At 54.4% G+C, this 21,192-nt stretch overlaps 1 protein-coding gene across 4 annotated transcripts in view; it reads right to left on the minus strand.

Annotated features, from left to right (window-relative positions):
- The window catches only part of ITPK1 (inositol-tetrakisphosphate 1-kinase), a 157,071-nt gene that overhangs the window by 30,795 nt on the left and 105,084 nt on the right, over positions 1-21,192 (minus strand). For all 4 annotated transcript variants that reach the window (XM_043921471.1, XM_043921470.1, XM_043921469.1 and 1 more), the window contains one exon: positions 11,403-11,520. In XM_043921471.1, coding sequence (XP_043777406.1) covers positions 11,403-11,409 — 7 coding nt within the window. In that variant the 5' untranslated portion in view covers positions 11,410-11,520. The remainder of the gene's footprint in view (positions 1-11,402; positions 11,521-21,192) is intronic.

Genomic DNA, 21,192 nt, shown 5'->3' on the forward strand with positions numbered 1-21,192 from the left:
TTAACCAAGGAGCCCCCTTCTTGACACCCTCCCCCCTGAACCATCTTCTCCCCACTGCGGCTGCTCTAACCACACACCGCTGGATTCCTGGTGTTCTGCCCACCTCACCTCCAGAGCCCACCGAGCCGGCACCGTACACAGCGGCGGGATCCTGGATTGTCTTCTTAAAGTTCCCACCTACATACTGAGCAGCCCTCAGCTCGATAATCATCCAAGTCAGATGTGAGTGAAGGTTCGAAGCCTTTTTGGGTCCCGGCAACCTGTTCCCGTTACAGGCTGCATGCTTAGTCACTGCAGCTTGGCTGACTCTTTGTGACCCCAGGGACTGTAGCCCCCCAGGCTCCTCTGTCCTCCATGGGATTTTCCAGGCAAGAATACTGGAGTGGGTTGCCATTCCCTCCCCCAGGGGATCTTCCTGACCCAGGGATCAAACTCGCATTTCCTGTGTTGCAGGCAGATTCTTTCCCACTGAGCCACCTGGGAAGCCCGTGGGCTGCACACCGCGTCCCCGTAAATCCACATGCTGAAGGCCTGACTCTCAGGATCTCAGGACGTGCCTCTGGATTCGCAGACAGGACCTTCCAAGAAGTGATTAAATGAAAATGAGGTCATGCGGGTGACTAACGTCCTTGAGAAGAGGAGACAGGACACAGATGGAAGACTATGAGAAGACGGAGGAGGGCACCTACAAGTCAAGGAGAGAGGCCGCAGAGGAAACCAGCCCTGCCAGCACCCTGACCTTGGACTCCAGCCTCCAGAACTGTGAGAAAATTAACTTCTGTAATTTAATTGCCCAGTCCGTGGTGCTCCGTTGAAGAAGCCCCGGCAATTACACTTCCCGCCTCCTCTCAGAAGGCACAACGAAGTTCACTCCCAGCCAAACCACAGCACCAAGCAGAGTGGTCTCCCCGTCATCCCCCGGCACACCCCTGGGACTCTCCTCCCCCCGCCCCCACCAGTTGGCAACAACCTACCCTGCCAGCATCGCCCAACCCCTTGAGGACAAGCTGTCTCATCACGATGACGCCTCCCAGCAGACACCCCCCAGCATCTTCCACCCACAGTCCTGCCTGTTCCACCATCATCTCTCTCCTGCGCGGCTACCTTGTTCGGTCGCTCATCTCTGGTACCCTACTAAATGCCCACATTTGGGTTCTGACTCTGCAGCCAGATGGTACATTCCTTGGGGTCGGGACCTGGCCTGACCTCCCGCCCAGTGCTGTGCAGAGGAGGCAGCCCTCAAAAAGAACTCTCTGACAGGTGCACGTGTCAGATGAACTGAAGATGGAATAAAAGTGAGCTGAGTCTGGAAACGAAAGGACAAGGGGAGCGCGGAGGAGCACAACTGACCAGCACAGGGAAAGAAAGGCGGCAGTGGCCTGCAACTCCTCAACCGGCCGCCGTGTGGCGCTGTCAGTCTGGCACAGCCCTGGTGACCATGGCCGCGGGACCTGCGGGCTGGGCCTGGCCTGCCAACCTGCAGACCCCAGTGTCGATGACTCATCCAGTGCCAGATTGTCCAAAGTCACCTTCCCCCCGCCGTTATGCTGCTAGAGGGCAGGAGCCCCGTGTTCTTGAATCCTGATGGGGAAAGACGCTCTCTGTACATTCTGGGAGAACCAAGTTTCAGCCTGACAGCAGCTCTGAAAACAACTGGATGGCTTTTTGGCCTGTGGCGATGGCAGCCACCCAGTAATTCAGGACAGTCAGGTGGGAGGTGGGAAAGCACCACAGGCCTGGGCCAGGAGGAGGCGGTCAGGAAGGGCAGGACTGACAGGCCCACATACGAGAGGAGACAGAAGTGAGAACTGGTCTCTCTGATGTGGAGCCAGGCCTGGGCATCAAGACGGCACTGCCTTCCTGACCTCGATTCTCCTGTCCCCGCTGTCCACTTATAATGTCTCGTCCACCGGCCCGGCCAGGAAGGGCTTTAGTGTCCAGTCACTGCACCCCGCATGCCTCCCCCAGGCAGTGCTCCATCCTCACCTCCTTGCTCTCTTCAGGAGGCATGCTTCCTGGGATGACCCCCATGACCCCCCCCTCACCCCCCAATAAACCAATCTCCGCTGATTCCCTCCAGGGACACTCAGGAACTATTCCCTGCTCTGACCCAGCACGTCCCCTAGCACCTGCTTCCAGTTCACTCTGCATTCCCTTTACCAAAGGTGACTCAGCTCTGCCTGCAGCCCCAGGGGCCCTGGAGGCGCAGGGGCCTGGATCTGTGTGGGGATTTGTGTCAGGCTTCAAAAGGCTGGAAATACCTGGACGATGGTGACATCATCACGCCTCTTCAGACCCATCCATAGCCCCAGGTGAGATGAGACTGAAATAACATGTTTTAAGACAGTAAAGTTCCAGCCGCGTGCCCTGGGGATGCGGGGACTGGGGAGCCTGACTCACGGGAACCACGTGGAAATCTGCCAGGGCTTTGGGCTGGATCCCAGGAGAGGCCCACCCTCATCCATAGAGCCCCTCGCAGGTCATGGGTATACGCAGTGGTGAGCAGGGTGCCTGGGTCCCGATCATGGGTCTACTCTCTTTCCCTGGGCTGGCCACCTCTTTGTGCCTCTGTTTCCACAGCTCCAAGAATGGGGGGGAGGGGTGAAAAACATTGGTAACTACTCCCTAGGCTGCTGGTGAAGACGTGAGGACCCCTGAGTCACCGTGAGTGGCCGTGCAGGGAGACGCGCCACGTAAGGCTTGACTGCCGTGAGTTGGCATTGGTCTGCTCCTCCTTGGGCAGAGGTCCAGCCTGGGCGTCCCTTCTGAACCCACGATGGGGTCAAGGGCCCCTCTGGAGCGAGGGCTGTCTCAGGTGCCACTTGCGGTATCCACTCTGGTAAAAGGGAGGAGAGGGGCCCTGTCCACTGCTCAGGCCCCGAGGGGCTCAGACAGAGCTGGAGGGTGAGCGAGGCTCACGGCCAGCCTTGCAAGGGAGCTGGGTCCCGAGGCAGCCGGGGTGGGCCTTCCCCAGGCACAACTGGGCACGGCTCACTGTCCAGTTCACCTGGCGTGTCTGCGGGGAAGCAGGGCCTGACACCTCGGAGGGTCACGTGAGGACAGTGCATGTGAGGAAGGGCCCGGGCTCCGTCCACTCGGGCCCCTGGCCACACAGATCAGGCAGTGACCCAGGGGCCTCAGGGCCCGGAACCAGCTCCGACGGTGCCCCTCCCCAGAGCCCTCTGAGGGGAGGCAGAGAGAGGCGGCACGTCCAGGTGTAGACAGGCTCACGCTGTCTCCATGCCCCTTACAAAGGGCAGGGGGTGAGGGGATGAGAGGGGGCCCGGCAGGACTGCTGTGCGGGGGCCCCGCCTGGGGCTGCCTGAGGCACCAGGAGGGCTGGACACACGCCGAGGCCGCTTGAAGGTGGGGGGGGACCGTGAGACGGAATAGGGGGGGCCTGTACTCTCTCAGAGAGCGCCCCCTGCTGACAGCCCGCAGGGACACTGCACCTCAGTCCTACAGCCGCAAGGAACTGGGTGCTCGCCGCCAACAAGCGCAAGCCCGGGCGCGGGTTCTTCCTCAGGGCATTCAGATGAGAACTCAGCCCTGCTGACACCTTGATTCCCATCTGTGACTTCCTGAGACCAGAGACCAACCATGCCAGGTAGAATTCTCACCTACCAAACTGTGAGATAACAAGCGGCAGGCCTGGGGGTGGGGGGGAAGGCGGGGGCGAAGCTGCTAAAAGTCACTCAGCTTGTAGTGACCCATCATGCAGCAATAGGAAACTCATAGGCTTGGTTACTGAGAGTTTTCAAAGAGGGACCTTCACTGTGCTATTTGGAGACACCAGGTAGCAGGGTGGGGGCATTTCAGTAATGCCTACTGTCCCTACCCTGCTTCCTGGAGGCTTCTGAAGGGCCTCCCTTAGGCCCAGCTGCAGCTTCCACCTCCCTGCTAGCAGCCTGATCCTTGGCTCGCCAGCTACAGGCTTGCTGTGGGGAACCAGATTGAAATTATTGGAGGGGGTGGCTTCTGGGCACAGACAGAGGGGAACAAAGGCCACAGGTCTGACAGGCCCCGTCTGACACGGTCCTGGTCAGCTGGACAAGCAGTCTCCCTCCCGTCTGACTCAGCTAATGACCTGTTTCATCTTGAGGGGACACAGTGCTACTTGCGCCGGGCATGCTCGAGGCCAGGATCGAGTAAGCCAGACACGGGCTGGCGGAGACAGGGACATTCCTGAGTCCTGTTCCAGCTTATGGAAACGGCTGCTGGAAACGCGGATTAACTCTGTGGCAGCTGTTTGCGCTGATTTATGGCCCCTTCCGGACCCAAAGGCTTGCTGCCCCACTCAGCTCTGACTCCCAAAACGCAGCAGCCTTTTTCATTTTCAAAACGTTTTTAAAAATATTTGAAGTGCTCTCTCTGGCCATACACATTCTAAAAGCTGAACAGAAAATGTTAGCTTGGCCCAGTGCAAAGATGAAGCTGCCAGCAACAAAACAGTCCATATTTTAAAACAATGACACATGGGACTTCCCCGGTGGTCCACTAGTTAAGGCTTCACCTTCCAATACAGGAGGTGCAGGTTCGATCCTTGGCTGGGGAGTTAAGATCTCACATACCTCCTAGCCAAAAACCCAAAACATAACACAGAAGCGATATTGTAACAAATTCAATAAAGACTTTATATATGGTCCACATAAAAAAAAAATCTTAAAGAAAAAATGAGACAACATCCTTAATCCCAAAAGTGGCTCTAACCAATCAATAAGAAAAAGACCACCAACCCAAGAGAAAATGGGCAACTAACATGAAAAGATTCATACACAGAAGAAACGCAAAGGGCCAACAGACACATGAAGAAATGTGCGATCTTGTCAATAACGGAAGAAATGTAAATGAAAGTCAGACAGCTATCATTTCTCCAGCAGCCGTGTACAATGGGGCGAAAAATTTGTTCAGGCTTTTTGAAGAACAATCCAGCAATATCCACAAGGTGAGAGATGTTTACAGTAGTCTTTGGGAAATTCCACTTCTAGGGATTAATTTTACAGAACTCTGCAGAGACCTGTGTTGACTATAGCTCAGTCAGTTAGAAAAAAAAGTCCAAATCAAACTGGAATGACTCAATGAGGTCAATATAATTGAATAAACTATAATTTTTTTTTCCCATTCACGTGCTGAAATATGATGTTGCCATCAAAAAGGGCAGACCAGACCTACTCCTCTTCATCTTTGTGGGCTGACATGGAAAGAAGCCAAAACATATATTCAGTGGAAAAAGGAAGTTATATGAGAACATAAGTATTAGGATGCCCTTTCTTTCTTTCTTTTTTAAGCACACACATATTTGCACATGTATGAGAAGGGCCTAGAAGGATGGATTCCATACTTAAGACGGGCAGCCTCTGGGAAGAAAGGAGTGGGCTCAACAGGTGTGAGAATCACCAAGAATCAGGGCCCTGCCTGCTGACAGAGGGTATTCAGGACCAGTTACCGTGCAGGCCTGGGGGAGAGCAGCCTTCCAGTCCAGCAATTCCTGGGGTGTGCTGGGTGGAGCAGGCCTCTTCTCAGAAGCACGATAAAAACAAGGAGGGGGACCCATAACCCATGAGGTGGAAAGGGCTAAACACTGGAGGTGTGGCTCCCCCAGAAAGAGCCCTGGACTGAGCTGGAGACCAGACCCCGGTCCTGCGGGGTGGGCAGGCCAACACCTGGGGGGCAGGGCAGGTGGCTGTCTCAGGGGTCAGCTCCTCACAAGCCCACTTGCAAGGTGTGTGTGAAGCATCTTCCTGTTGGGTTCATCCAAAACTTCAGCCTCCTGCACAAAAGCAGGGCTGGAAGCGGATCCTAAGTCAGGAGCGACGGTCCGTGGGGGCTACACCACTCTCCTCTCTGTCCTCCAAGACTCCAGGCCCTTCTACTAACCACCAGTTCTGCCGCGTGCTTCCCACCCGAGCCCCAGGCGCCCCGTGGGACCCAGGAGAGGAGCTGAGGGCACCTGGGCGCCCAGCTCTGGGCTGCGGCCCCTGCAGAGGGCAGGGCCAGGCCTTCCCCACGCTTCCCCGCTGCCACCCCCCAGCTTGAAGGGAAGGCAACCTCTGCATCACAGATGAGCGAACGACTCAGAGAGGCCCAGTGACTGCCCAGGCCACACGGGCAGGGCTGAGATTTGAGCCCAGGCTTGTCAGGGCCAAACCCTGTTCTTTTCCACTACCATGTGTCACTAACCTCAAAAAAGGACAGCACTTTCGTTTCCTCAATAAACTGTAGGAGGCAGAGACTCCGTGATGGAAGCCGGGCCCCTGTCTGGACAATGCCATCGCCTGGACACCAGGGGGCGCCCAGGAGCAGAGCCAGAGCCCCCAGCGCGTCCACCGTGTCCTCAGTCCGAGCGCAGGTGAGGAGAGGCAGTCCACGCAGGGGCCAGGAGCTGGATTCAGGAAGCACTGGCCAAGAGGATACCCGGAGGGATTGGTTCAGATTCCAGCTCTGCACACAGTAGCTCTGTGGCCTGAACCAATTAGACTCAAGGGACATCAGTAACCTCACCGCTCCGGGGGGTAACCATAGTGCCTTTCTCACGGGGGTCACCGTCAGGATTAAATTAGCTAATATAGTGCCTGGCATGCAGCCAGTGAAGCCAGGGTCAGCTTCTTGAGCGCTGACAAAACGGCCCTGGAGACCTGCAAACCGCACAACACAGGGGCTGCAGGCAGACCCGGGCCTGGGCCTCGAATCCAAGGCCTCTCTCGCTGTCTCCTCTCCAACCAACAGCCCTTGCAGCTCCCCAAGGGTGGACAGCTGGCCCCCACCCCTGAGTGAGAGCCCCCTGGCTTGACCACACACACCCACCCGAGGCAGCTGCTCTGCGGGGATCATTTCTCCCAGGCTCTTCGGCAAGTTATTTTCTCTTTGCTTGGGGTCTGGATTATTCCAATTTAACCCGGCCTCCAAACGGCCTCCAAGATGAGTCCTGATTAAATTCCCACAAAACCCACGGGCAGAGATGCTCGATCTGCAGAGGGCACCCCCCTTCCCCGGGGAGGCCCAGCATCCGATGGCCATCTGTTACCACCCAGAGTAAGCGTGTGCGGGAGCTGCCGGGGGAGCTGCCTCGCGCCCACAGCCGTCTCGGAAAGGCCTCTGCGCCTTCCACTCGGTGGTCTGAGACCCTTCACCAGCTGCTGCCCCCAGGGCCAAGGACACACACCCACATCATCTGGTAACAGCCCAGCTTTCTCAGCCATCACTCCAGCCAGTTTAAGAGCTGGCTAGAGCCTCGCCTGGGATTGCGTGGCCTGGGGCAGCAGGGCCAGGCCTTGGGCTCTGGACTTCCGCCTCAAAACCCCAGCCCCGGGCAGCAAAGCAGGTGCCCGTGAGACGAGGCCTGCAGATGCGTGTCTAGCAATCTTGGCTGGTGACGCAGCCTCCCCACCTCCCCTCAGGCCTGCAGCAGGCAATGTTCAACCTCCGGGAAGCTCCTGTCCTCGGCTTGAACTGGATCCAAGTTCAGGGCCATCTGTGCCTCTGGTAAAGGGTGTGGGTGCAGCCCCACCCAGAAGGCATCATCCATGTGGGAAACCTGTGGCCCAAGAACCCTGGGGTGGGTCCCTCTGTACGCCTACTGACCTCATGCTCTATGTTAGCTGGGCACACGGTTGCCCAGAATAAAGACCACAGTCCCCAATTCCCTTGCACCTCAGAAGGTAACTCAGTTTTGGCCACTGAACAGAGAATCCCTGTAGCTTCCAGAACTTTTCCTTAAAAGATAGCCTGGGCTGTTTCCCTTTGCTTCCTCTTTCTTAGGCCCTCTCTATCCTAACATCTAGACTGTGGGTGTGGCAGGTGGAGTTTCAGCACCACCCTGGACCAGGAGGGGCCACACCAGAAGAACAAGGAGCTGGGGAAACTTGGGTTTTTATGTGAGAGAGAAATGAAGCCCCTCTCATTTAATACACCCTCCCCCAGGTCTCTGCTGTGGCAGCAACTATCTATGGGTTTGGGACAGACAGGTCTGAGACAAGAAGGAGCCAGTCTCCCACGGCCAGCTCTGAATTAGAAACGATGAACTCTAGGAGCACGGAACTGAGATGGTGCCAACCACGCCGAGGTCCTCAGACAGGTGAGGCTGGGAGCTCCCCGCAGCTGATGCTCTGCAGGGAGATGGATGGCCCGCCTCAGTCCAAGGGCTCTGCCTGCTCTCCCCAGGGGCTCTCCCACATGTCACAGCCCACTGGGCCACCCCCACTGCAGAGCAGGGGGCCTTGGTCCCTCCCTGCAGCACCTCCTCCATATCGCCCTGGCTTCTGTGCAGCCATCCGGGCTCTCTGAGGACAGGGACAGCCACCTTGGCACGGGGGTGGCGACAACTCCCAGGAGCCTCTGCCAAGCCCCTTCTCCCAACACAAAAGCGGTGTTGCTTGGACGGCTGTAATTGAGGAACTTAGAGGGTAATTACGGCCCTTTACTGCAGGGCCTCCAGGAATAGCGGGAGCGGGGTGGGGGCGGCCAGGGATGCGCTTCCCAGAGAAGGTGCTCTGCGACTCACAGATGCAGCCTCACCTCGAAGGACGGGACATGGGAGCCAGCAGTGAACTGCCCTGGGTGAGCAGGAAAAGGCTCCAGGAAGCCCCAGCCTCTGCCTGCCCTCCTGGAAGAACACCAGCCCGGCCCGGCGTACACGATAAGGAAAACCCCGGGCGCAGCAGTCACGGCCCACCCACACAATTCCTGCTGGCCCAGGACCAAGCCGGTCTGGAGACTTGGGTCAACAAGTTCTCGCTGGGCCCTCTAGCGGGACACCCCCGTGCTGACCTCTCTTGCATTTGAGCTGAGTGGGGTCTGTCCTGTGTCCCCACTGGGGGCCAATCACCCGCCCCTCACACCTGTGCACCTTCCACAACAGGATTCAGGTGATGGCCATCAAGATCCATCCCTAGGCCATGTCTGCACTGCCTATCTAAAATGAATTCTCATCTCACTCACCAGCTCACACACTTTCAAAGGCTGCTCACGAATGGGGTCCCCCAACCGTCCGAGGTGTTCCAAGTCTCCCCACCCCTGACCGGTGGTCCACAAGTTGATGCAAGTACCCAGTTCAGCTCCCTCCCCGCTTTGCTCAGACCCCTGCCCTGTCTGGGAGGCCCAAGCTGTCACCCCCTCAATACTCGCCCTCCCGAGAGTTAGTCCTGCTTCCTGTGTGCCCGTTAGGGGGTGAGCCTTTTGGGGGTGAGCATGTGAGTCTTGCCCCCAAACTCACGTGCTCACACACTAGACCCGGGCTCACCTTTGACCCCCAGCTCTGTTTGTCTGCTCATAAAAACGAAGACAGACTCTTAAGAGCCAATCCGGACACCTCAGCCCTTTCCAGTGTAACAGGAGCAGGAAGAGTAGACCCCGTTGCTGGGTGACCCCATGGGCCAAGGCCCAAACTAAGAGCACTTCAGACATTATCCCAGGTACCCCGACTCCGGGCCCTGTGAATAAACCACTTTTTATCCATCTTACAGAAAACAGGCAAGGTCAGGTCAAGTGACTTGGCCAAGACCACAAGGCAGCAAGATTTGGAACCAAACTTAGTCTGTCTCCTCCTCAAAGTCTGAGCCTTTTGCTCTACAAAAGCCCTCTCGGCGGTACCCTCCCTAATCCCATCAGAAAGCATCACTCTTCTAATGGACTTGTTGCCTCTGCTGACCTGCAACTCTGCCCATTTACTGGGCCTTCTCATCTTTTACGGTCGTCTCCTGTCCCTTCACAACGTTGGGACAACGCACACTCTTCCTAGGAAGAGGCAGATTTCCATTCTAGAAGCATCGTTCGGCCAAAACATCATCACGGATCTTCCTTCTGCTCTAGGAGTACTGGTTGGACCCAGGAAGGAACGCAAAGAGACCAGAAGTTGAGATGGTCACCGATCACTCCAGACCCAAGGATGGAAGGATGCTAGCTAGCATGCTGAAGAAGCCTGCCTGCTTCGGGGCCTTTCAGGAAGTCACGTCCATGCTCTTTGTTGCTGTTGTTCAGTCACCCAGCTGTGTCCGACTCTTCACAACCCCATGGACTGCAGCAACGCCAGGTCACCCTGTCCCTCACCATCTCCCAGAGTTTGCCCAAGCTCATGCCCATGCTCTGTGCTTCCTGGTAAAGGCCAGCCACCCACAGCAAAGGGCCTTAAGACCTCCTCCAGGATGGCCAGGTCCAGCACCCAGCTCTTGTGCAGAGCAGGTTCCTTAGAGAACCAAACGGGCATCGATTCCCCTGGCCAGGGTCCACAACTGCACCCGTGCCAGGGGCTTGCTAGATCCAGGGCCCTCTGACTACAGACACGGAAGTCAAACTTAGGTGTTAGGAGCCAGGGAGCCTGAGGGGGAGAGACCTGGCTAGATTCTGGCAGTTTCCAGGCTGTGTGATGCTGGTACATCAGTGAACCTCTCAGGACCTCCTCTGCCACCCAGGGAGGATGACCTGGCCCACCCTGATGAGCACCAGCAGGGAGAAGGTAAGAGGAAGGCTAAGCCCAGTGCTGGGCACTCAGCAAGTACCCAATAAACGCTGCTCCTATCTCCCATGCTGGTGCTGTGAGCCAAGGCACCCAGCATCACCTGAACAACACACGCCTGGGGCCAAGTCACCACCCTGGTCAGGGTTCAAGGCAGCCCCCTGAGGCCACACACACACGACCTGGATAGCAGGAACAGGGGTGCCTCTCCCGCCTCAGAGATGAATCCTCACCCATCCCCAGGGCCCAGGAAAAGCACTTTAAAAAAAAAAAATTTTTTTTTAAAGAACTCTATGCAGGGACTGTGTGGACCAGGCGGAGAATTAAGAGCTTACTGAGCATGAATCTTTCTGAAACGCCCTTCTCGTATAAACAGACACCTTGGGAAGGCAGTCTGACTTCTCTGGCGCTGCCCTGCCCGGGGATGCAGGGAGCATGAGTCCTCTAGGGCAGAAGCCGGCAGCTGGCAGGAGACACTCCCGCAGCTAAGACGGAGGTTCCGGCCTGCGAGAACAACACGTACCCCCGCGAGGTCCAGCCACCACATGACATATCTCCACACATTTGATTAAAGGCCTCTAATTTCTCTGTTTGTCTCTTTTGCCCAGTTACATAACTCCCCTCGCCTGCCTGCCGCTGAGCTGTTCACACACTTCTGCTCTCTAACCACTGTGTTATCTGGATATTTCATCACACGCATGGGTTTAAGACAACAAAACAAAACCGTCTTGAAGTGGCGGGAGCTACTCTCACAAAAAGCACCCTGGGGCTTTCACTGTCTAACTCTGCCGGTCACGGAGGGAGAAGAAAAGGCCCTCCCCAGAAAGTACAGCTGCTTTCCTGTGTCAAAGTGCTTAAAACGACCAGACCCCATCTCCCACCCAAGCAAGGACCACCTTAGGTTCACGAGGTGGGCCAACTGCCATTGGGGCCAAGCCACTCAAGTCCGTACCTTTCATGTAGGCCTCGATCTTCCGGATGAGCTCGTAGGACTTGGACCGGTCAAGCAGGGTCCTGATGGCAGGAAGAGGGTCCAGGACAATGGTCTCCGGGTGGGCATCGATGTATTCCTGGAAGGAAAACACACTCCTGGTTAGAGAAGGGAGACCGATGCTGAAACGGGGGGTGACAAGCAAGATTTCATCCCGTGTTTGCCCCCCCTGCATCCATCCCCGCGTTCTCTGTCCCCTCACCAGCCCTGACTTCTGGCTGAGGCATCACCTGGTCTCTGGACACAGGCTCCATCCTTAGCCCCACTGGGATCACATGACTTTGATTAGCCCAATCAGCGCCTTCCACTTCCTGGGGCAGCTGTCTCAGGAGAGGACATGTGACCAGAGTTCGTCCAATCAGAGGCAGGCTCAGCACTCTTGCAGGGAATGCTGGGACACTCTCCCTCCTGGAGGACAAGAGGAAGCTGGGACACTGGGCAGCTGCGAGCAGTCATCCTAAGATCTGAAGGAGACAGGCCTGATGGAGCCCAGCTCAAAACAGAGCCCAAACTGAGAAACCAGAGCCGAGAAAAGGAGAACCACTGGGTTCTCATCAGCTGTTCAGCTCCTGGATGGAGCCCCACCGGAAACCAGACCTGCTCCCGGGGTGGGTTACATTCAATGAGAGTGGTCAGGACCCTGCCCTCAAAAGGCTTCTGAGGCAAGGCTGGGGAGAGTGGGACGCCAGGATTCTGTAGGTCTGTGAGAAGTTGATGAGACATGTGACATGGGCCAGCCACCTGACCCTCGGGTGCCCACTCCAACAAGTGCTTGTTAATACCCACTAGCTTCACAGTAGGCCATGGACAGGCGAGCAGAACTGTGATAAGGTGAGCCTTTACAGCCTTTATTAGTCTTTACAGTCTTCTTGGGGAAATAACATTAAAGCACATGAGGAACAAGAAACCATTATCTGTTAACAAGAATTCAACAAAAGACACAGGAAGATGTTTTCAGGAAAAAAAAAAACACAGGGATCGTGGCCCTGCCATGGCGCTCCTCAGTGACTCGAGGATCCCTAAGCCAGTGGGCGAGAGCGGTCTGTCATGCAGGCAAAGTAGAGAAGACCATCCCTCTGGCCCTAACACTCTATGATGCTAAGGACCAAAGTGGGGGATGCTGGCGTGACAGGAAATGGGCTCAGAGAGGAGGCTGGGTATAAGGAAGGCCATTCACCAGCTGTTGTTGTTACTGTGGGTTGAACTGTGCACACCCAGCCCGAAATCTGTTCAAGTCCTAACCCCCGGTCCCTGTAAACGTGACCATGTTTGGAGAGAATGTCTTCAGAGATCGAATCAAGTTAGTGAAAGTGAAAAAGTCACTCAGTCGTGTCCGACTCTGCGACCCCACGGACTATACAGTCCATGGAATTTTCCAGGCCAGAATACTGCAGTGGGCAGCCTTTCCCTTCTCCAGGGGATCTTCCCAACCCAGGGATCGAACCCAGGTCTCCTGCACTGTAGGCGACTTCTTTACCAGCTGAGCCACAAGGGAATCAAGTTAACGTGAGGTCATACTGGATTCGGATGGACCCTCATCCATCGACTGGTATCTTCAAGATGAGGAAAATGGGGACACAGAGACACACAGGGAGAGGGCCGTGTGAAGATGGAGACCGTGAGTGAGGTCAGCTGCAAGGCAAGGATGGTCACAGCCACCACGACCCTCCCCCTCAGGACCTTCGGGAGGAACCAACTCCATAGACACCTGACTTCAGACTTCCAGCCTCCTTAACTGAGAGAATGACCTTCTGTTGTTTTAGGCCACTCTGGTACTTTGTTGTGGGAGCCCCAGGGAATAAACACACCAGCTTAATTCACCCTCCCCTCCGACTCCACAAGCTCCGTCTGTGAGGTCAGCAGAGGCCAGGGGGAAAAGCCATAATGCTTCTTTTCTAGCAAACCTTATCAGCAAAAAGAGTGCACCATTTGGATTATTCTTTTTTTTATCCCAGTGAACCTGTTTTGGTTCCTAGGAATCATTTTTTAAGAGCTCTCAACACAAAAGCCAGAGATTCATATCTCCCTCTCTGAAATCTGCTCCCGCCTGGCGTTCCATACCAGAGTATCTGGTGATGGGCTCATTGGTGTCTTTGATTTTTTTTTTTTTTAATGTCTCTGCTCCCGAGGGGTGGCCAGTACACACATCTGAGGAGGCCGTCTTCCTGTCCTCACACCTGTGAGGTCCACGGGACCTACACGCTCTCGCCCCGAGAATGTCCTCTCCAGCACACGTCTGCAGACCCAAGTACAGAAGAGAAGCTGCCTTCATGCCTTCTCCTCCTGAGAGCCTGGCCCGCTGCCCGGCTCATACAGACGGGCCAGTGGCTGGTAAGGCAAAGCCTGCATCTGGACCCAGAGGGGACGTGGGGATGAGCTCAGAGGAGTCCTTCAGGAAGGTCTATTCAGGGCTGTCCTCAGGCCAAGGAGCCGTTCTCTCTGCTACGGCCGCAGCCTCACCTGTGTGCCTGTACCTCTCTGCTGCCGGATCCCCAGAGACAACTCTCCCTGTCGGTACGGTTCCTTCCCCAGAGTGTGTTCCTCAGAACTAGGCCTACACTGACATCAGGGCCTGTCACTCATGAGACACCAAGACTGACATATATGATAGCAATCAGACCAATGTCCTCATGATAAAGGTCATCCACTCAAGTAAAGCAACTACATATACTCCAATACAAATTAATTATAAAAATAAACAAAAATGAAATGCTAAATTTTTTTTTTAAATACAGTTTGAAAAAAAATAAAAATAAAAATACAGTTTGAAGGGTGAATCTAAAAGAATAACGTAGGTAAACTTTGAGAGATTACTTGGAATTAGATTATGATGAACTTTATGATCAGGGCTTCCCAGGTGGCGCTAGTGGTAAAGAACCTGCCTGCCAACGCAAGGAGACATGAGAGACGCTGGTTCAATCCCTGGGTGGGGAAGATCCCCTAGAGGAGGGCATGGCAACCCACTCCAGTATTCCTGTCTGGAGAATCCCATGGACAGAGGAGCCTGGATGGCAACGGTCCCTAGGGTCACAAAGAGTCAGAGATGACTGAAGCGACTTAACAGGCACACACATGAATTTTATGATTCAGTTAAAGCAGATTAAACTCTACACTAAGGATTAAAGAAAAAGAAAAGGTTATCCACTCAACAAACTTCACATCACCCACAGCGCATCGTGTATAGGGTGCAAACAACAATGCACAAATGACAGCCTTTGAGGGTTTCCCCTACTCAATCTGGCTGATGTATTCACGTTCTGAGTTATGAACTAAAAGTTCGTGATGCCCTCACCACCACTGCCCACCCCCTCACCCCTGAACCCGCAGGGAGCAGTCTGGCACAGAGGGAAGAGCGAGGGACCGAGAAACCCTGGCCCCTGGTTGCAGTCATCTTCCACTGTCACCCTGGATGAGCCACTTGGCATCTCTCGTCTAGATTTCCTTATCTGTGAATTACGAGTCTAAGCTGGAGAAGCCTAGGAACGGTGTTTATGCAGCATGCTTCAAGGCCATACATGAGGCTGTTCTGGAACAAAACGGGCAGCCACGTGGTAGAGACACTACAGGTAACGGCAGGGACACACACGCTCCCTGCCTTCCTTCAAAGGGGAGGCAGCATCGGAGACGTTGCTTCCGCCAGGCTGGCCCACTTCTCCCCCAACCAAACGGTCCAGCAAACCATGACCTCCTCTCCCCTCAAATGTCCCCACTGCAGTACTGAGAAGACTATCTGCAGAGTTGCCAGATAACACAAAGCTTGTTCTGGTCCTACTTTTGTTCATTTAGGGCAGTGGCCTCTATAGAGAGAACTCGGGCTCATTAAGACGTGAACCGAAGCCAAAGATGCTAGAAGAAACCAAAGTGGGAAAGATCTGACAAGCAGGCGCCAACAAGCTTTGGACCTGGGATGAAAGCATCAGGATTACCAGAAGAATTATTCCTGAACACGATCTCTTTCAGGACAAAGAAGGAGTTTTTTCCAATCACCCCACTATCCACAAGCGGATTTTCTTCCAAGCCTTTCAGTTTATCTATTGTATCGCGGGCCTCATGCATTTTTCACAAGTCTCTTAGAATTACCAAACATACTGCTGGAAGGGTGAGCGCCCAGTATCATTTTATCACCACTTGGAGGAATAAAGGCCCAAACCATCTCCATGGCAAATGGTAAACACATTTCTGTTAGAAAGCCTGTCTTGAACACCTAGAAAGGGATTCTGGAAGTTAACTAGGAGGAGCCTGGCTTTGAGAAGCCAAGGCAAAAGAAATGCAGAAATACACAGCCTGGGGTCAGCAGGGCCAGGAGGAGGTTTAGATAATACTGACAAAGGGGCGCAGACCAGCCAGATGCCCCCCAAGGCCCAAGGGGTTGTGAACCTGAGAGGGGGGCTGGGGAGGAGGCAGGCTGGGGTCAAGGTTTCCCCGCAGAGAATCTGAGCTGAACGAGAGGACTGAGATGAACACAGGAGATCCTGTTTCCTCTGCATTTACAGCCTGGCAAGGAGCAGGAATGCAACATGAGGATTAGCTCTCCTCTGAAGACAAAATGCAGGTGGGGTCCCGGGTTCAAATCCCGCCTCTGTCACCCTATGTCCGTGAAGAAGAACCTGGAATTAAATCTCTGGTGTTCCGTTTCCTGTGGGTAAATGTACATTCTGAATAAAACCTCTCTCAGGAAGCTGTGTGGACAATGAGGAGAGGATAGATATGAAAAGGGTAGGGGGAGTTCCCTGGTGTCTAATCGTTAGGACATTGTCCTTTCGCCGCCGTGGCCCAGGTTCAGTCCCTGGTGGGGGAACTGAGATCCTGCAAGCTACACAGTGCAACCAAAATAAATAAAAAATTTAAAAAAGAGTTGGCAGATATAAAACAAAAAGAATGCTCATGATTCTGTGGCATAGGGACCCTTAGGGCCCCACCTGACTGGAGGGTTGTGAGATGCTGTGCCCTGACCCATCCAGCAGACAGAGGGGCCAGGCCAGCTCCGCACTTAGGGCTGAGCAACTGGGCTGCCCTGCCCCAGGCTGGCCCCGCGGACACCCGGGGCACGACACGGTCCCCCGTCCACGGCAGCCACCCTCCACGGGCAGCTCGGGTCCTGACGGAGCCCAGCTGCCTGCTCCTCACAGGGCAGCAGGCGAGGCACCCAGTACCCGCCCCCTGGATCCTCAGGGGGTAACAGGGCTCTGGCCCACTTCTCCCAAACGCCACAGGTCTCTTTAGAGAGTGGTGGCACAGGGAACTGGGGCTTCCCTGGAGGCTCGGATGATAAAGAATCTGCCTACAATGCAGGAGACCCAGGTTCGATTCCTGGATCAGGACGGTCCCCTGGAGAAGGGAATGGCAACTCACTCCAGTTTTTTTGCCTGGAGAATCCCATGGACAGAGGAGCCTGGTGGGCGAATCAGACACGACTGAAGTGACTTAGCAGGAGTGGCACAGGAAACTATATTCAATCTCCTGTGATAAGCCATAATGGAAAAAAATATTTAAAAGGAATATATATGTATAACATCATACACACATGCTCTACATTGTGCTGTAGAGCAGAAATCAACACATTGTAAATCAACTCTGGTTCAAATAAAAAAAGAGAAAGTGGTGACTCACATTTTAGAGATGTGTACTAAAGCAATTTACAGGTTAAATACAACGTCTGGGATTTGCTTCACAAGGATCAGGTGCACGGGGCTGGGGAGGGAAGTAGGTGAGACAGAGGTGAGAGGAATGCGCCTGTAAGCTGCTGACCAGTGAGGCCAGTGATGGACGGGGGAGGACACTGCCACATCCTCTCAAGCATTTTTAAATTTTCCAAAACAAAATGTCTAGGGGTGGGGAGGGAGGTGGGAGGGAGGTTCAAGGGGGAGGGGACATGTGTACACATGGCTGATTCATGTTGAGGTATGGCAGAAACCAGCACAATACTGTGAAGCAATTATCCTCCAATTAAAAATAAGTCAACTTGAAAAAAAGGAAAAAAAAAAAAGTTTGGGGGGAAATGGGGGGAGTGGGGGAAGTAATGAAATCCTCCATCTTCAACTCCCCATCCCCCTAGCTGTGCCAGAAATGAGTTCAAACAGCAATGTGAACTTTCAGGAAGGAGCAGGAGGAGGCCACCCAGATGGGAAACACAATGAGAGATGACAGGGTGAAGATGATAATCAATAAAAATAGTTGATCATAATTTGAAATACTAGCAGCTCCTATTTGCCCAGGACTGGCTACATGCAGGTCACTGGATAAAAGTGGTTCACAAGAACCATTATTAAGAAATCCCATGAGGTAAGAGCTAAAACTATAAATCTCTTTGAAGAACACATTTGTGTAAATCTTCGGGACCTTGGATGAGACAATGGTTTCCGAGATATGACACAAAAAGTACAGGCAAAAACAAAAACAATAACTAAACTGGACATCATCCACATCAGGAGCTTCTGTGTCCAGGATGCCACCTGCCTCGGACCTGGTGCTCTGGATCGAGGGAGGGCCTGGGCACGGCCTCACCTCATCACGCTCAGGACCCAGGAAGGCGAAGCCTGCTCACGGGGTCCTCTAACCCCGACAGGAGGACTCGGGATTCACACGTGAGGGACAGGTGGAAATCAACGCCTCTGAGGGTTGGGGGAGCTGGGATGGAAGAAGGACCACCGCACAGCAAGCTGGGCATCCCGGCTCTTCCCTGGGCCTCAGCTTCCTTCTCCATCAAGCAAAGGTCACTGCTGGGAAGAGGTTACACGTGTTAAGAGAGCTGAAGCCACCAGACTCGGTACAGTCCTGCCTTCCCCACTTTCGAGGCTGGGCTTCCGTGAGCTTCAGTCCTCACCTGTGCACAGCTAAGCCGGGCAGGTCTAGAACAGCAAACAGAAGACGGAAGCCTGGGGCCAGCAAGGGGGAGGAGCACGGAGAGGCTGGGAGCGGCCCAGACCTCCCACGAACGAGCAGTCTCCTACTGGGTCTCCGGGTGGCCGGCTGTATGAAAGATGGTTTCCTGGGCAGTCACACCCAGCAGACATTTAGGCAAGCCCCACAGCAGGAGGAGCCGAAGGCCCCGTCCTCGGGGTGCTCCCAACCTCCACGGAGGCTGGACAGGGAACAGCACGTGGATGCTAAGAGGGGAGCACGTGCAGGGCTGAGTGAGCTAAGTGCCCGCTCCTCAGCAAGCATTCTGCATGTTAACCTGCAGCCTGGAGGGAGAGGCAGAGGAGTTTTTGGAAGAATTTCAGAAAAATTCCTGCTGGCCAGGTTGGAAGCCATTCCTGAAACAAGGGATTTGATAGCACTTAGTTGGCTGGAGAAAGTCCATCTCTTGGTTTAGTAACCAGCCTCCTTCCCTCCAGCGGCCTGTCCCCCACCCCGGGAAGAGGATGTCACATGGGAGGACAGGAGCTCTGCACCCTGAGCAGGAGGGGAGCTCACTGCCCGAGGCTGAGGACAGAGAGGGGCGGGGCAGGGCAGGGCAGAGCCGGGCAGGGCTGGGCAGGACCAGGCTCAGGGGAGTGGCACTGCTCCTCTGCTTGATGGGGTGCTAGGTACACGGCCTATCTCTGTGGCAAAAAGTCATCAAGCTGCACACAACATGTGCACTTTCCCCTATGTATGTTATACTTCAGTTTTTAAGGGGGCGCGGGCAACGTGGGAAGCAAGCATTGGACTAAACAGCAAGGCTCTGGTTGCAGTTCCTGCTCTGCACTATGGCCTGCCTGGTGCTCACCCTGTCTAGGACTCCACTTCCCACGTAAAGTGGATCAACAAGGGAAAATGGGACCCAATTCCACCATGCACCGCACCCCCCTCCCCGCCATGGCCCTGGCAGCCATCAACGGATAGTGGCGGTGACCCCTTGGGAGTGACAACAACCTTCTGTGCTGACCCCAGGGGGATTTCGGAATCCGGGTCATTACGTGGTTCTAGAAGCAGATAAGCATCGGCATCAGATAGATTCCACATGCCACACACAGAACACACTCTCCAGGCAGACTCCCAGGATCCCAGGAATCAAGGTCTGCGTTTCAGTTAACAGCCACCAAACGAACACTGAGGAAGAACTGAAATTACTTCCTTGTGGCTGTTAAAAATTACTTGCGGGGGTTTTTTACGGGAACGGAGGTGACCTTGGGCTTACTCAGCATAATCTCACTCCTTCTGGCTCTTCCTGAGAGCATGACCCGAGCCCGGATGGTTGAGCTGATGCCACAAAGCCTGGCCGTTTAGCGGGCTCCTCCCACACCAAGTGGTGGGTGAAAGCCAGGAAGCTTCTGGTTCCTGAGGTCTTGATATCACGATGGGGGTCCTGGCAGGATGCTCGGATGTGTGACTACTATTGACAGTTACAACAGTAATCATGATAGCAGCTAAGTTTTCCTAAACACTCAGCAAGCGCAGGACAATGTCCTACACCTTGCAGGAACTGACCTTTTATTCGTCACAACAACCCTATGCAGTAGGTCCTCTGAGCAGCCCCATTGGACAGACAGAGAAACTGAGGCTCAGAGACCCTCAGTACCTTGCCCAGGCTCTCCCAGCTAGGAAGTAGACAAGCTAGGATCTGAATCCACGCCCTTCGGCTCCAAAGCCCTCCAGCCTGTGAAACAAGGTGTGGCAAACCTGGCTAAACAAAAAGAAGCATCTCAGTTTTAGCTGCAAGCCCAGGTCACTCAGGTTCATTCATTTTTCTAGAATTTTCCATTATTTATTTATTTATTTACATAAAACAGAAAAGACTGGGCACTCTTAACACGGGCCCACAGATAACCATGCGGTGAGGTGGAACCTTTCCTTAAGCATCAAGTCATGATGGTTTAGTGGAAAGAAAACTATACTGGGAATCGAGGGCTCCAGGGTCTTCGACTCTTGGTGTCATGAACTAATTTTGTGACTTGCAAAAAAAATTACATTTTCTCAGATATGAAAACTTTAACATTTATGTTAAAAGGAAAAAAGCAATAAGCCTTTCTCATGTTCTGCCAAGCCAAGCTGAGGCCTTTAGCCTGGTGGTTCTGCTGTGAGGCCGGGCACCTGCAAGTGGGGTCAGCTCAGGGAAACGATAAAAGAAGAGGAAAGGCTGTGGGCTTACCTGCTCCTCCTACCACCCCAGGGACTGCACCCTGGTTCACCCTGCTTCCAAAGGCCCCCAGGGACCTGGGGCAGTCTGCATCTCTCCCCAACCCTGGGTCCAGACAAACTGGAAGACAGACACTTCCTGGACGAGCAGGCAAACGACATGGCCGGACGCCAGAGTCCACAGCGGCCTCTGTGAGGAGAAGCCACATGGCACCGAGGGAAGGACACATGCTGGGCACACAGGCGGGTGGCCGTGGGCGCTGCAGGCTGAGGGAATGGGCCCCCGGAGGGAGGTCTAAGACTGCGGCAGCGGCAGCAGCAACGCCCCCTTCAGAGGCACACATGCGCTTCTGCAGAGAGTGAGACCTGTCACTGAGAGGGCGGCTCCAGGTGACGATGAGATCATAAGGCGGGCTGAGCAGAGCTTTCTGGAGAACCACCAACCAATCCTCTGGGCAAACCACTGATACCTGTCATCAGCTGAGGCCAGGACCCGAGGTCTCCCCAGGCAAAGCCTTCTGACACCACTCCAAATACCTGCTTGTTCATTAGAGCTTACAGAAAACCACATATCAAACATACTCCTGAAGAATCCACGTTAGGCCCCAGTGCCATGAGGTCACACAATGTGCCAGGCAGCCATGGCCCTAGCTAAACCCTAGCAGGCAAAGCTGTTCAACACTCTTACGCT

The sequence above is a fragment of the Cervus elaphus genome, chromosome 13 (assembly GCF_910594005.1).
Source record: "Cervus elaphus chromosome 13, mCerEla1.1, whole genome shotgun sequence".
NCBI classification, from domain to species: Eukaryota; Metazoa; Chordata; class Mammalia; order Artiodactyla; family Cervidae; genus Cervus; species Cervus elaphus.